At 49.2% G+C, this 16,013-nt stretch overlaps 1 protein-coding gene across 6 annotated transcripts in view; it reads left to right on the forward strand.

Annotated features, from left to right (window-relative positions):
- TRUB2 (TruB pseudouridine synthase family member 2) overlaps nucleotides 1-16,013 on the forward strand; it is a 24,600-nt gene that overhangs the window by 6,482 nt on the left and 2,105 nt on the right. For 2 of the 6 annotated variants that reach the window (XM_007102404.4, XM_024126390.3), the window contains exons 6-8: nucleotides 1,592-1,664; nucleotides 2,184-2,320; nucleotides 3,573-6,483. In XM_007102404.4, the coding sequence (XP_007102466.1) occupies nucleotides 1,592-1,664; nucleotides 2,184-2,320; nucleotides 3,573-3,898 (536 nt within the window). In that variant the 3' untranslated portion in view covers nucleotides 3,899-6,483. The other 4 variants (XM_028485044.2, XM_028485045.2, XM_028485047.2 and 1 more) reach the window with 4 other exon arrangements.

Raw genomic sequence — 16,013 nt, forward strand, 5'->3', positions numbered from 1 at the left:
AGAAGCCGCCTGCCAATGCAGGGGACACGGGTTCGAGCCCTGGTCCGGGAAGATCCCACATGCCGCGGAGCAACTAAGCCCGTGCGCCACAACTACTGAGCCTGCGCTCTAGAGCCCACAAGCCACAACTACTGAAGCCCGCGTGCCTAGAGCCTGTGCTCCGCAACAAGAGAAGCAATGAGAAGCCCGCGCACCACAATGAAGAGTAGCCCCTGCTCGCCGCACCTAGAGGAAGCCCGCGCACAGCAACGAAGACCCAACACAGCCAAACATAAATAAATTTAAATAAATAAATAAATACTGTAGGGACTTCCCTGGCGGTCCAGTGGTTAGGACTGTGCGCTTTCACTGACGGGGCCCGGATTCAGTCCCTGGTTGGCGGGGCCTGGGTCCAAAAAGAAATAATAATAATAATAATAATAACGTAAACACTAAAGAAAACTAAGTGCTGGGAAAGAGACCCAGGTGCATAGTGGCAGGAGCCAGAAGGAAGAAGCCACGTGCTCTAAGAGGGGCCTCCTGGAGCAGGCGGCGTTTGAGCTGGGCTATAAATGAGTGGGGAGGAGGCTGCAGCAGGCGCCTCCAGATAAGACAACAGCATGAATGAGACCAGACAGAGGGATGAGAGGCCCAGGCTCTTCCCAGCTGGCCAGGCCTTAGTCAGCACACCTGCTCCCAGAGCTCTGGCCTGTGGAGTCAGAAGTTGGTGGCTGCCCCAGCTGGCCTGCAGGCTCGGCCTCCCTGCAGTCCGTGGGCATCCCCAGGCTTTGCTGCTGCCTGCTCCACAGTCGCTTGGTTGGACCAGCAGGCAGAGCCACTCCCACTTCTTGGCACCCATTTCTGCATTTGGGACAGCTGGCACCCTCCCTCCTGGTGTCCCTGGCCTGAAAAACCCCAGCCAGGGGACCTGGCTTACAGTATGGGGCAAGGGGCTTCCCTGGTGGCGCAGTGGTTGAGAATCCTCCTGCCAATGCAGGGGACACGGGTTCGATCCTTGGTCTGGGAAGATCCCACACGCCGCAGAGCAACTAAGCCCGTGTGCCACAACTACTGAGCCTGCGCTCTAGAGCCCGTGAGCCACAACTACTGAAGCCCGCGCGCCTAGAGCCCGTGCTCTGCAGCAAGAGAAGCCACCGCAATGAGAAGCCTGCACACTGCAACGAAGAGTAGCCCCCGCTCACCACAACTAGAGAAAGCCCGCGTGCAGCAACGAAGACCCAACACAGCCAAAAATAAATAAATAAAATAAATAAATTTATATATATATAAAAAAGGATATGGGGCAAATCACATTACATCTTTGGAGCCTCATTTCCAGAAGAAAGTGTTCTTAACTTGGGGTGCGTGAGCCCCTTGAAAATGTCCTCAAAATGTTGAGTTCATGTGTCTCTTTCTGAGAAGCAGGTCCAGAGCCTTCATAAGATTCTCAAAGGACTCTCAACCCCCTAAATGGGAACCCTGGGACCAGAGGATGCTCTGGGACCCCATCTAGGTTCCAAGGACAGGGCTGGTTTGTGGGAAGGGAATTTGCCAGTTTGCTTCCTCGATGGGCACCTGTGTGCTGACCATCTCCATCTCCTGGCTTTTCCAGACCACGTGACCAGAGAGAAGCTGGAGCGAATCCTGGCCCTGATCCAAGGTTCCCATCAGAAGGCTCTGGTGATGTAAGTGAGGCCCGACCCACACCTCCCTGAAAGGGGACCCTCAAGGAAGTGCTGGAAGGGCTGGAAGTTGCTCACAGGGCTCCCTGTAGGCTCCGCCCACTCTGGGGCAAATTCCAAAACCAGACACAAGCACCCATTCCTTTCACAGCCTGCAGAAGTGTTTCTTTGTGCTGGGTCTTGGGCCAGCCCCTGGGGAGACCAAGGGGAACAAGAGATCCCAACTGGCCTCCTAGGGAGTATATGAGCTAAGGGAGAGGAGAGCTAGGGGTCCGCACCATCAAGGCACAGAACCGGGGGCGGAAGTGGTCAACACAGGTATGACCGTTGAAGCCAGGGAGAGTGTGAGAGGGGGTCAGAGGCTGCAGTTAGGGATTGGAGGGGACAGAAGAAGCCTGCTGCAAAGGTGGCTAGAGGGGCAGGGAAAGTGGAACGCGAATGAAGAGCTTCAGGAAAGGCATGAATAGGGCAGGGCCAGGGGTAGGCAGTCAGCTGCCCACTCTGGCCCCTGCTGATCCCCAGGTACTCCAACGTTGACCTGCAGACCCAGGAGGCCTATGAGATGGCCGTGAGCGGCGAGATCCGGCCCATGAACAAGTCCCCGATGCTGATAACTGGAATCCGATGCCTCCAGTTTGCGCCTCCAGAATTCCTCTTAGGTAAGTTGCTCCAGGAAGTTGGGAGCAGTGCCACGGGGCTCCTGGGTTTGGGGAGTCACTGTGGAAGGCCCTTGCAGAGGCCAGCACGTATGAGCCCTAAGCTCTGCTGGCCGAGGCACCGGGGGCCGACTTCCTTCCTAGCCTAAGGCTGGACTTGGCTGATCACACAGCACACAGAATAAATGCTGTCCTACCTCCTGCCAAGTCCCCCTTTGAAGCCAGACCTTAACAAGCAGAGATTATATTTAGTGGCTCGTTTCCAGAGCCACCCAGTGTTTCAAGTCATTGTGCGACATCAGACACCACTCTCCCCTCCCGGATCCCACCCGACTCAGCAACCCCACCACCGCTTCTTTCTTTTTTTATCGTATTAACGAGGGCTCCTTGCTCCTTTTTTTTTTTTTTTTTTAAACAGCTCTATTGCAGTATAATTGCTTTACAGTGGTGTGTTAGTTTCTGCTGTATAACAAAGTGAATCAGCTGTATGTATACATATATCCCCGTATCTCCTCCTTCTTGCGTCTCCCTCCCACCCTCCCTATCCCATCCCTCTAGGTGGTCACAGGGCACTGAGCTGATCTTCCCGCGCTATCTTGCTCCTTTTCTTGAGTGCTGACCAAGACTCTCCCGATGCTAAGTGCCTAATAGAAATTATCTCTTAGATTCCTCACAACCACTCATTTTACAGATGAGCAAACCAAGCCTTAGAGCAGCACTTTGTGAACTTTAACCTGCCCACAATCACCTGGGGTTCTTCTTTTTTTTTCCCCCGGCCATGCCACATGGCTTGCGGGATCTTAGTTCCCTGACCAGGGATTGAACCTAGGCCCCGGCAGTAAAAGCGCTGAGTCCTAACCGGTGGACCACCAGAGAATTCCCAACCTGGGATTTTTCTTAAAAGGCAAATTCTGGGAATTCCCTGGTGGTCCAGTGGTTAGGACTCGGCGCTTTCACTGCACGGGGGCATGGGTTCAATCCCTGGTTGGGGAATTAAGATCCCACAAGGTGCGAGACCAAAAAAAAAAAAGGCAAATTATGACTCAGCAGGTCTGGGTGGGGCCTGAGATTCTGCATGTCTAACAAACTTTCAGGACCGACCCTGGGCTACACTTTGAAGAACAAAGCCCTAGAGAAGTAAGGTGTCTTGCTAAGGTTATTACAGAGCCAAGAGGTCTCAAGGGGTGTGGATCTAGATCAGTGGACACCAGAGGCCGTGCTTCTGACCACCGCCTCTGTTGTGTGTCCCTGGCAGAGGTGCAGTGCATGCATGAGACGCAGAAGCAGCTGCGAAGGCTGGTGCACGAAATCGGCCTGGAACTGAAGAGCACCGCTGTCTGCACCCAGGTGCGGCGTACACGTGATGGTTTCTTCACCCTGGACGATGCCCTTCTAAGGACCCAATGGGACCTACCCAGCATACAGGATGCCATCCAGTCTGCAGCACCCCGAGTGGCAGCAGAGCTGGAGAAGAACTTGAGGCCGGGGCTGGGCACCCAGCAGCCCTCCAGTCCAGGCTGGCCCTGGGACTCCGAGGGACCAAGCTCTGCCTTGGGGCTGGAGAGCCGTGCGGGACATTGAAAGGCCAGGCAGCTGCTGGAGCAGTGGGTGTATAAAGATAAGAATTGTTCATGAGCCAGAACTGATGACTGTGCAGAATGTGGGGGGGGCGGGGGGCGGGAGCTTTTTAACACGTGACAGAAAACCCTGAAGCTGTAAGAGAAAAGATCAACAGGGACTTCCGTGGTGGTCCAGTGGTTAGGACTTGGTGCTTTCGCTGCCAGGGCCCCGGGGTTCAATCCCTGGTCAGGGAACTAAGATCCTGCAAGCTGCACGGCACGGCCAAAACCAAAAAAAGATCAACAGACTTGGCCTAGTTAAAAAGAAAAAAACTTCTGTACAGAAGAAAAGATGCTAAACGAATGACAGACTGATAAAAATATTTGTTATATATTTAAGAACTAATATCTATAATATATAAAGAGCTCTTATAAAACAATAAGAAAAAGATGACAAGAAAATGGGTCAAATGACATGAATTGTGTGTTTATACAGCAGAAGAAATCCAAATGGCCAGTAAACCTGAAATGATGCTCAACCTCTCTAATAATGAAAGACATTCAGATGAAAATGAGATGACTTTTCCTTGCCTTTCAAATAAATTAAGAAAAGATAACACCCAGTATTGGGAAGGATGTGAGAAATGGGCAACCTGTACTGTTGGCAGGAATATACAACTGTGTAACCTTTTAGGAGTAATTTGGTAGTATGTATCAACATTTAAAATATTCCTGCCCTGGGGAATTCCCTGGTGGTCCAGTGGTTAGAATTCAGCACTTTCACTGCCGTGGCCCGGGTTCAGCCCCTGGTCAGGGAACTAAGATCCCACAAGCCTCACAGCGTGGCCAAAATAGAATAGAGTAAAATAAAATAAAATACTCCTGCCCTAACCAACAAGGACCTACTGTATAGCACAGGGAACTATACTCAATATTTTTAATAACCTATAAGGGAAAAGAATACAAAAAAGAATATATATAACTGAATCACCTTGCTGTACACCTGAAACTAACACCACATTGTAAATCAACTATACTTTAATAAACCAACAAACAAATACTCCTGCCCTATGACTTAGCGGGTACAGTTTCAGGAATCTGTCTTCTGGAGTAGGTTGCAGAATGTTTTAGGTACATAGGTGTTCATGGCTGCACTGTAATAGTAGCCAACAGGAAATGTGGGGACTTCCCTGGTGGTCCAGTGGCTAAGACTCCATGCTCCCAGTGCAGGGGGCCCAGATTGAATCCCTGGTCAGGGAACTAGATACCACATGCCACAACTAAGAGTTTGCGTGCTGCAGCTAAAAAGATCCGGCATGTGGCAATGAAGATCCCGAGTGCTACAACTAAGATCCGGCGTAGCCAAACAAATTTTTTTTAAAAAAACAGGAAATGTGATTACCATCCATCAGGAAGGGACTGGTTAAATAAATATGGCATGTGCAGGGTCAAAAGTCTCTATTCTTGGGACTTCCCTGGTGGTCCAGTGGTAAAGAATCCACCTTCCAACGCAGGGGACGCGGGTTCGATCCCTGGTCGGGGAACTAAGATTCCCACATGCTGTGGGGCAACTAAGGCAGCACACCACAGCTAGCGAGCCCGCGTGCCACAAACTACAGGGCCCACATGCTCTGGAGCCCGTGCACCACAACTAGAGAGAAACCCGAGAAGACCTTGCACCGTAATGAAAAGATCTCTCATCCCTCAACAAAGATCCCGTGTGCCACAACTAAGACCTGACGCAGCCCCCACCCCACAAAAAAAGGGAAAATAAATAAATAAATAATTTTAAAAAAGTCTCATTCTCTTGGTTTTGGACACCTTGGCCTCATGTGTCTTTTTTTTTTTTTTTTGGCTGCACGACACGTGGGATCCTACTTCCCTGACCAGGGATCGAACCCGCACGCCCTGCAGTGGGAGCACGGAGTCTTAACCACTGGCCCGCCAGGGAAATTCCTTGGCATGATTGTCTTTTAACCTCTTTCCATGTGGGTATTTCCCACTCAGAACACTTGGGCTAGAAGGAGCGAGTTAGCCTCTGGCCAGGGCTCTGATTTGTGCCCTGAAGGGGAGCACTGCATGTCTCTTGTCCTTGCTGTTCCCCTGGGAGAGGGGGCCCAGCCACTGAGGCTCCCTCCCCTTCACTCGGGCAGCCCGCAGCTTGGAGCAGTGCCGAGCTGATGAGGCCTCAAAAGCTCAGCCCCCTCATGCGGAACAGAACAATGATTTCACCCACCTCATGAGGCTGTTGTGAGGACAAACGAAGTCATAGGCAGGTGCTTGTCACGTGAGAACTGCTCTCTACGTATGAGCTGTACCCTTGCTGTGGCTACTTTCTCCTGAACGGTGCCACCCAAGAGGGTGGTCACAGGGTCAGAGGCCTTCTCTCTATCACCTCTTGTTTCTCTGGCATAAAAATGAGTTGGGAGCCGGGTCAGTATTGCCTCAGCTAGATATCAGGGTTAACAAAAACAAGTCATGCTGCAAGTATGTACTCTTGATAGGATGTGATGAAAATGGCCCTTCACCTCTAGTCTTCCTCCCAACACACCATAACCCCAATATAACCCCGAGAAGTACATCAGACAAATGCCGGTAGCGGGGCCTCCTACAAAATACCTGAGCCGTCCTCAGAACTGCCAAGGTCATCAGAAGCAGTGAAGTCTTAGAAACCCCATAGTCAAGAGGAGCCTGAAGAGACTTGACCTCTGAATGTACTATGGGATCCTGGAACAGAAAAAAAGGACTATAGGTAAAAACAAATGAAATCGAAATAGTCTCTGGACACTAGTTAAGAATATATCAGTATTGGTTGGTTCATTAATTGTAACAAATGTATCACACTAATCTGTTAATAATACGATAATATGGGAAACTTGGTGCTGAGTATGTGAGAATTCTCTGTACTGTCATCTCAATTTTTCTGCAAACTACTCTAAAAAGACAGTCCACTGGGGAAAAGAGAAAAGATCACCTGGAGAGATCTCTGAGAATCCAGTTTCTAGCCCCAACCCTCGGATTCTGACTCAGTAAGTCTGGAGTGGGGCCCAGAAATCTGCATTTCAGCAAGTCCCCAAGGAATCGGATACCAGGGCTTTAAATAACTGGGCCCTCCAGAGGCCAGTTAGGTGGTGTCATTCCCTTCGGGTTTTTTTTTTGTTTGTTTAAGATTTCATTTTTAAAAAATTTATTCTTGGCTGCGTTTGGGTCTTCGTTGCTGCACGCGGGCTTTCTCTAGTTGTGGTGAGCGGGGGCTACTCTTCGTGGTGGAACGCGGGCTTCTCATTGCGGTGGCTTCTCTTGTTGCGGAGCATGGGCTCTAGGCGCGTGGGCTTCAGTAGTTGTGGCACGCTGGCTCAGTAGTTATGGCTCTCGGGGTCTAGAGCGCAGGCTCAGTAGTTGTGGCACATGGGCTTAGTTGCTCCGCGGCATGTGGGATCTTCCTGGGCCAGGGCTTGAACCCGTGTGCCCTGCATTGGCAGGCGGATTCTCATCCACTGTGCCACCAGGGAAGCCCCCCTTCTGGTCTTCAAGAACAACTCTGATGGCTATTTGAGAGGCCATTTAAGAAGAGCAAACAGCCATGAGTGGTGAGGCATGGTGCATTAGTTTACTAGTGCTGCCCTAACAAAGTGCCTCAGACTGAGTGGCTTATACAATGGAAATTTATTGACTCACAGCTCTGGAGGCTAGAAGTCTGAGGCTGTGAGAGAGAATCTGTTCCATGCCTCTCCTAGCTTCTCTGGTGCTTTGCCAGCAGTCTTTGGCATTCCTTGGCTTATAGAAGCATCACCCCAATCTCTGCATTCATGTTTACATGGCATTCTCCCTGTGTGCATGCCTGTGTCCAAATTTCCCTCTTATAAGGACACGAGTCAGTTTGAGGACCCACCCTATTCAATATTACTTCATCTTGACGAATTATAACTGCAGTGACCATAAATAGATCCAAATAAGGTCCCATTCCGCGGTACTAGGGATTAAGACTTTGACATGAGAATTTGTCAGGGACATGGCTCAACCCATAACAGATGGTTAAACATTCACCTGAGCTGCCCAGTGCTCCTCGGCCCACTACTGTCCTGTAACCGGAAAACTCCCCCGAGTTCAGGGCAGGCCCCTTCCTCCCCTCCACTACCTCTGCTACGACCGCAGCGTTGGCCCCTCCACACCTGCTGCAGGTTGACTGGGGCACGTGTGACGCTGTGGTTGATAAACGCTCCCGTAGGAACCCCTCCATGGGAGCGTCAGGGGCCAGGGCTGCTCATCGCTTTCTGCACTGCCAGCCCGTGGAAGCGGGGAGGGTGTAGGACCCCAGAGGGTCTAGAGGGTGGCTACCCGGGTCAAGGAATCTAGCTGTCCCTTCCAGGTCCTCTGCAAGCAGCTCCTCTTCCATTGTCCAAATAAGAATTTAAACTTTTTATTTGATTGCACTGTATGTAAGAAGTATATCTGAATTTCATTCTGCAATCTACCAAGTTTGGGTTGGTCTTCGATTATAAAGCTAAATTTCAGGAGTCCATTGAGAGATGGGCTTTGTCTACTTCACTCACCTGAGCCCTGCCATGGGTTTCTAGGACAGGATGTGTCTTAGGGTTCTTCAGAGAAACAGAACCAGTAGGATGTGTATGATATAGATTTATTTTAAGGAATTGGTTCATGTGATTGTAGAGATTGGCAGGTCCAAGATCTGCCAATCTGGGGTAGGGCAATCTGCTGGGTAGGGCAGCTGGCTAAAGACCCAGGGAAGAGGTGATGCTGCAGCTCGAGTCCCAGGACAGTCTTTTTTTAAAATAAATAAATAAATTTATTATTGGCTGCGCTGGGTCTTCGTTGCTGCGCGCGGGCTTTCTGTAGTTGCGGCGAGCGGGGGCTACTCTTCGTTGCGGTGCGTGGGCTTCTCATCGCGGTGGCTTCTCCCGTTGCGGAGCACGGGCTCTAGGCATGTGGGCTTCAGTAGTTGTGGCGCGCGGGCTCGCGAGCTCTAGAGTGCAGGCTTGGTAGTTGTGGCGCACGGGCTTAGTTGCTCCGCAGCATGTGGGATCTTCCCGGACCAGGGCTCGAACCCGTATCCCCTGCATTGGCAGGCGGATTCTTAACCACTGCACCGCGAGGGAAGTCCCTCAGGACAGTCTTGAGACAGAATTTCCTCTTCCTCCCTGGACCTCTGGGTTTTTTCCTCTGAAGGCCTTCAACTGATTGATGAGGCCCACCCCCACTGTGGAGGGTAATCTGGTAAATCTACTGATTTAAATGCTAATCTCATCTTGAAAATACCTTCACAGCAACATCTAGACTGGTGTTTGACCCAATATCTGAGTGACTACTGTGGCTCAGCCAGCTTGACACATAAAACTTAGTCCCCACAGGATGTATCTCTTTTTCATTTAGGAACATGACACCTGCTCCCCATGCTAATTGAAATGGTCCAAGGGGTGCTGTGGGATTGACCACTGGGTTTGAATCTCAGCCCTTCCCTTTCCTCAGGATGCGAACTGGACAAGTGAGTTCACGTTGGACACTTCTTACTTGAGTCTTAGTTTCCTTACCTGTCAGATGGAAGTGGTGACCAATAGAGCCTGTCTCATACAGGGACCAGACAAGCCCAAGGTCACAGGGCAAAGGCTTACAGAGAGCTTGCCGTGTGCCAGGCCCTGAGCTAAGAGTGGTTAACATACCTGATCTCATTTAGTCCTCAAATGGGCCTAGAGTTTAGGCAGTATGACTATCCCTGTTTTACAGATGAGGAAACTGAGGCATGAAGAGGGCAAATGACAAGCCAAAGAACACCTCACAAGGGAGTCCAGAGCCAGGGTTCACATCTATGCGGTCCAGAGTCAGCATTCCTAACCACTACAACATCCTGCCTCTCTGCTGCAGCTATTGCCGCTTTTGTGGTGGTGGTTTACAAACCTAGTCCCGGACCTGGCACACAGTAGGTGCTTAGTAAATATTTGTTTAATGAACCGAATACCTATTGTGATATTGGGATGTAATAAGAAATATATTCTTTGGTCTTTGTCCCCAGCTCCCAACCAGAGCTCCTAAAATCCTCGTAATTTCCTAAGTGATAAAGGTAAAAAGCATCTTTTGTTGTATATTTTGTCCCCAGTTCCTGAAAGAGCTCCAGAAGGGGAAAGGAGCAAGCGTCTTTTGTTATTCATAACAAGCCCCTTTCAACCACACCTGCCTACTTAATAGCAGCTCCATAAAAAACCTAAAGGATGGGGTTTGGAGATCTTCTGCGTTAGCAAACACATCTAGGTGCTGGGTGGTACACCCAGAGAGGGCGTGGAAGCCCAGCACCCCTTCCCATATACCTTGTCCTCTGCACCTTCACCATTTGGCTGTTCTTGAGTTGTATCCTTTATAATAAGCTGGCGAACGTAAGTAAGTGTTTCTCTGAGTTCTGTGTGCTATTCAAGCAAATTATCAAACTTGAGGAGGGGGTCATGAGAACTCCTGATTTGCAGCCAGTCTGTCAGCAATGTCCCAGGTGACAACCTGTGACTTGCAATCAGTGTCCGAAATGGAGGCAGTCTCGTGGGACTGAGCCCTTGACCTGCATGGTGTGTGTGAATTCCAGTCAGTTAGTGTCAGAACTGAGTTAAATGGTAGGTCACCCAGTCCTGTCCGCCAAAAATTAGAGAATTGCTTGGTGTGGAAAACCCTACACATTTGGTGTCAGAAGTACTGTGTACAGAAAGGAAACAGGAGTTTTTCTTTTTACTTGTATTTGTGTTCAGTATATACATGTTGAATGAATAAATAACCCAAGTGGTTAATTTTTTAACAAAGTGGAATTACAATATACACAGTTATCACAACTGGCTTCCTTCGTTTAACAGCAGAGTGTGGCCCTTTCTTCCTGTCTGTCCATCAGGTATGAGTGTTCTTTCCTCCAGACCCCCTGGGGGTGCCCAGAGACACAGACTGTCTCCGAGGAAGGGCCTGACCTCTGCCCCTCCTTGGGCTGTTCCTTCCCATTGTGCAAAGTGTGCCTCCAGGATGGGGTGGCTTTCCCAAAGGCCTGGGTTTCAGCCAGTTTATTCAACATTTACTCTACAAATATTCACTTACTGCCTACTCTTTGCCAGATCCTGGTGTAAGCGTCAGGAGTACATCAGTAAACAAGACAGCCCAAATACCAAGTGAGGAAAGGGAAGCTGGCAACGTTAACTAGGGCTGCCTGAGAAACAGTCATTTGAATAAAGAGCTGAAGGAGGTGAAGCACTGAGCCAGGAAATTATCTGGAGGTAGAAGACTTTGAAGCCAAGGGAACAGCCAGTGCAGTTCAAAAGGTATCTGATGTATTAGGGGACAGTAAGGTCCCACGTGGAGATGTGTCCACGGATACACCTGACTGCCTGTCAGTGAGAATCATCTTGAGGCCTTCACACCTGAGGTGAGTGTCCCACATTCTCAGAAACTGTGGCCTTGGACCTTTTGTATCAGAATCGCCCGGAGTCAGCAACCATTGTGTGGCCAGGACCCTGGACAGAAGATCTGAACCTCAGTTTCGTTGTCTATGTGTTTTTTTGTTCTTTTAAATTAATTAATTATTTATTTATTTATTTTTGGCTGTGTTGGGTCTTCGTTGCTGTGTGCAGACTTTCTCTAGTTGCAGCAAGTGGGGGCTACTCTTCGTTGCAGTGCACAGGCTTCTCATTGTGGTGGCTTCTCTTGTTGCGGAGCATGGGCTCCAGGCACGCGGGCTTCAGTAGTTGTGGCACGTGGGCTCAGTAGTTGTGGCTCGTGGGCTCTAGAGCGCAGGCTCAGTAGTTGTGGCACACGGGCTTAGTTGCTCTGCAGCATGTGGGCTCTTCCTGGACCAGGGGTCAAACCCATGTCCCCTGCATTGGCAGGCAGATTCTTAACCACTGCGCCACCAGGGAAGTCCTGTGTGTTTTGTCTAACCTCACAGGGTTAAGAGCCAGCATGACCAGTGTTTGTTCCTTCAAAGGGACCCCAACTCTGAGGGCCTTTCCTCTGGCATTTACACCAGTGACTTCTACAGAAGGTAAGAAGTGGCTGGTCACACTGTTTTTCTTAAAGGCCGGACTGATGCCATCATTGTAAATTGTTTCCAGGGCCCAGGGCCCAGCCCAGGGCCTGGGCGGGTTTGGCGGTCAGCAGGCCTGGTGACCTGAAGGGACAATGATGATACTGATATTAATAATAGCAGCTATCACTTACCGAGGGCTTCTGATGTGTGGTCTCTGTGCTAAGATCTTTACATGCACTATCTCACCTAGTATGGAAGTTATGATGATTATCTCCACTTTATGGGTGAGGAAAGCTGCTAGGGAGGGAGGGACAGCCTGTCTAGCAGAGCATCTGTGTCTCAGTAGGACCCTACCTCCACACCCCCATTTCTGAGCAGGTAGTTGCTCAAGACGTCAGTTTAACCTGCATGCCTCCTGCATCTCTATATTGTATTCCATGCAAATGGAAATAAAAAGAAAGCCGAAATAGCAATACTTATATCAGACAAAATAGACTTTAAAATAAAGACTGTTACAAGAGACAAAGAAGGATACCACATAATGATCAAGGGATCAAAAGAAGAAGATATAACAACTGTAAATAAATATGCACCCAACATACGAGCACCTCAATATGTAAGGCAAATATTAACGGACATAAAAGGAGAAATCAACAGGAACAGGATAATAGTAGGGGAACTTAACACCCCACTTACATCAATGGACAGCTCATCGAGACAGAAAATCAAGAAGGAAACACAGGCCTTAAATAACACACTAGAACAAATAGACTTAATTGATATGTATAGAGGAGTCCATCCAAAAGCAGCAGAATATACATTCTTTTCGAGTACACATGAAACATTCTCCAGGATAGATCACATGCTAAGGCCACAAAACAAGCCTCAGCAAATTTAAGAAAACTGAACTCATATCAAGTATCTTTTCTGACCATACTGGCATGAGACTAGAAATAAACTATAAGAAAAAAACTGCAAAAAACACAAACACGTGGAGGCTAAACAATATTCTACTAAACAACCAATGGATCATTGCAGAAATCAAAGAGGAAATAAAAAAATACCTAGAGACAAATGAAAATAAAAACACAATGATCCGAAACCTATGGGACACAGGAAAAGTAGTCCTAAGAGGGAAGTTTATAGTGATACAAGCTTACCTCAGGAAACAAGAAAAATCTCAAATAAACAACCTAACCTTTCACCTAGAGGAACTAGAGGAAGAAGAACAAGCAGAACACAAAGTTAGTAGAAGGAAAGAAATCATAAAGATCAGAGCAGAAATAAAAGAAATAGAGACTAAAAAAAAAATAGAAAAGATCAATAAAACTAAAAGCTGGTTCTTGGCAAAAATAAACAAAATTGACCAACCTTTAGCCAGCCTCATCCAGAGCCCCTGCTCTTAATCTCTTTTTAACCATGACCTCCCTATCCTGACCTTGGCCCAATTTAGGCCCAACCCAACTCTACCCTTGGTGTGTCTCAATTTTCCTATTGAGACCTAGGAACCAGGGGAGATATGCATGATTCAATCCCATCTAAGAGGTGTGGCCCTGTTGGATAGGAAGCATATGGAAATACATATTTTTGCAAGTAGAAAGTACAGGATATAATCAAGCAATAATTGGATCAGCTGGATCCAATTCAATGGTGAGGAAACCTGGGTGGGGCAGAGAGTGTTTGCAAATCTCGATTAGTTGGAGATATTAGGTAACTGGACCCAGGATATATGGGCCATCCCACAACCCCATTCGGACTTCTTATTATGGCAAAGAGATTATAAAAGAGGACTCAGTGTGGTCTATCATGGTCTTGGGATTTCAGGGAGCAGAGGAACCCTGAGTCATGGCCAAAATATTCAGTCAATATGCAGCCCCAGTCTGCCAGGAAAACCACCCCAAATCCCTTGTTTTCCTTAGTAGATGTCTTCAGCCCTAACAAGGAGAGTACTTAACGACAACTGTTAAATTGTACCAAGTGTATAAGCAACATGAGATTTGGAAATTGAGCTTTAAAATCTAAGTTAAAGGGCTTCCCTGGTGGCGCAGTGGTTGCGCCTCCGCCTGCCGATGCAGGGGAACCGGGTTCGCGCCCCGGTCTGGGAGGATCCCACATGCCGCGGAGCGGCTGGGCCCGTGAGCCATGGCCGCTGAGCCTGCGCGTCCGGACCCTGTGCTCCGCAACAGGAGAGGCCACAACGGTGAGAGGCCCGCGTACCGCAAAAAAAAAAAAAAAAATCTAAGTTAAACTAATGAGTTTCTTTTTTTAAAAAAATAATTTTATTTATTTATTTATTTTTGGCTGCATTAGGTCTTTGTCGTTGGGTCTTCGTTGCTGCGCGCGGGCTTTCTCTAGTTGCAGCGAGCGGGGGCTACTCTTCGTTGTGGTGCGTGGGCTTCTCATTGCGGTGGCTTCTCTTTTGCAGAGCTTGGGCTCTAGGCGTGCGGGCTTCAGTAGTTGTGGCTTGCGGGCTCTAGAGCGCAGGCTCAGTAGTTGTGGCACGTGGGCTTAGTTGCTCCACGGCATGTGGGATCTTCCCCGAGCAGCTAGAGCACAGGCTCAGTAGTTGTGGCACGTGGGCTTAGTTGCTCCACGGCATGTGGGATCTTCCCCGAGCAGGGATTGAACCCGTGTCCCCTGCTTTGGCAGGCAGATTCTTATCCACTGCGCCACCGGGGAAGTCCCTTGAGTTTCTTATTTCAAGAAATAGACTGTTTTTGAAGACAAAGAACGTGCAAAATGGTCCTTACTGTGTACAGAGTGGGCTCTCAAGAACATCAACTTTATTGACAAACCCACTGGCCTCCACACTGGCCAGTCACCTGCTGGGGTAACATAGGGTGTCCCAGGGAGGAGGGGTGCAACCCCAGGCTTTGGTGGCGGAAGGACCTGCATGTGAACCCCAACTTGCCCTGTTTACCAACTGGGTGATTTGATCTCTGTGAGACCAGTCTACCTATTTGTAAAATGGGGATGAAAATGACACCCACATTCCCCAACTCAGCCCTCCCCCAGGTATTAATTGCGTTCTTCTGTGGGCCAGCCATTGCTCTGGCATGGGGAACTTCGTGTGGAAGTGATGCTGAAAACTCGGCCTCTGTGCACCGGTGCCAAATTGAATCTTGGAGACACAGTTTTGGGTGAAGTAGAAAAGAATATCTTTACTGCTTTGCCAGGCAAACGGGGACACAGCAGGCTTGTGCCCCTCAAAACTGCGTATCCCAACACGGGAGGATTTGGTGAGGAGTTTTAGATCAGTGGTTCAAGGGTGGCGTTGCTAATAAGGGTGTGTGCAGGGCCTGCACTCCTTTAATCTGGCCTCAGGTGGTCTCCTGATGAGCGTCTCTGGTTCCTTTAATATGGCTTAGGGGGTCTCCTCCCTTGTCTCTGCATCCCCTCCCTTCCCTGATTAGCAGCTGTTCACATCTGCTCTTTGGAACTCAGGGGAGGTCATGGAGGCTGGAGTCTATTCCCTACAAACAAGAAACAGGGGACACAGAAAGGCTTCTGTGCCCAGGAGCCCCTCAGGGTCCTGCTCAGCTTCAGAAGGACAGATGAGGTCCTTGGTCTCATGGAGTATACATTGTAGGAGGAGCAGGCAAGAAAATATTGGGAGAGACGATCCTTTGGAAGGAAATCAAACAGGGTGAGTGAAGTGGAGACAGGGGAGCTACTTTAGGCCAGGCATCCAGAAGGGCCTCTCTGAGGCGGTGACATATAAGCTGGGACCTGGAGGCCAGAGGAGCAACCGCTGCAGACATCTGGGGGCAGAGCTTTCTAGACAGAGGAACACAGATACTAAGCCCTAAGTGGGCAAAGGGGAGAAGGCTGAGGATGGAGAAGTGGGGAGGGCAGATACTCCGTGAGGCCATGGGGCCCCAGTGAGGAGTTGGACCCTGGATTTGAAACCACACGACTCAGATTGGGACTTGAACCCACATGCCAGGACTCGAACCCAGCCAGAATTCAGATTGGGACTTGAACCAATAGTCTTTTAATTGACATCACACACCTGGAATACTATTGATACTTTCAAGTTCACTGTTTTTGCAGAGATTTTTTTTTTTTTTTTTTTGCGGGTACGCGGGCCTCTCACTGTCGTGGCCTCTCCCGTTGCGGAGCGCAGGCTCCG

This window comes from Physeter macrocephalus, unplaced genomic scaffold, assembly GCF_002837175.3.
Source record: "Physeter macrocephalus isolate SW-GA unplaced genomic scaffold, ASM283717v5 random_306, whole genome shotgun sequence".
In the NCBI taxonomy this organism is placed as follows: domain Eukaryota; kingdom Metazoa; phylum Chordata; class Mammalia; order Artiodactyla; family Physeteridae; genus Physeter; species Physeter macrocephalus.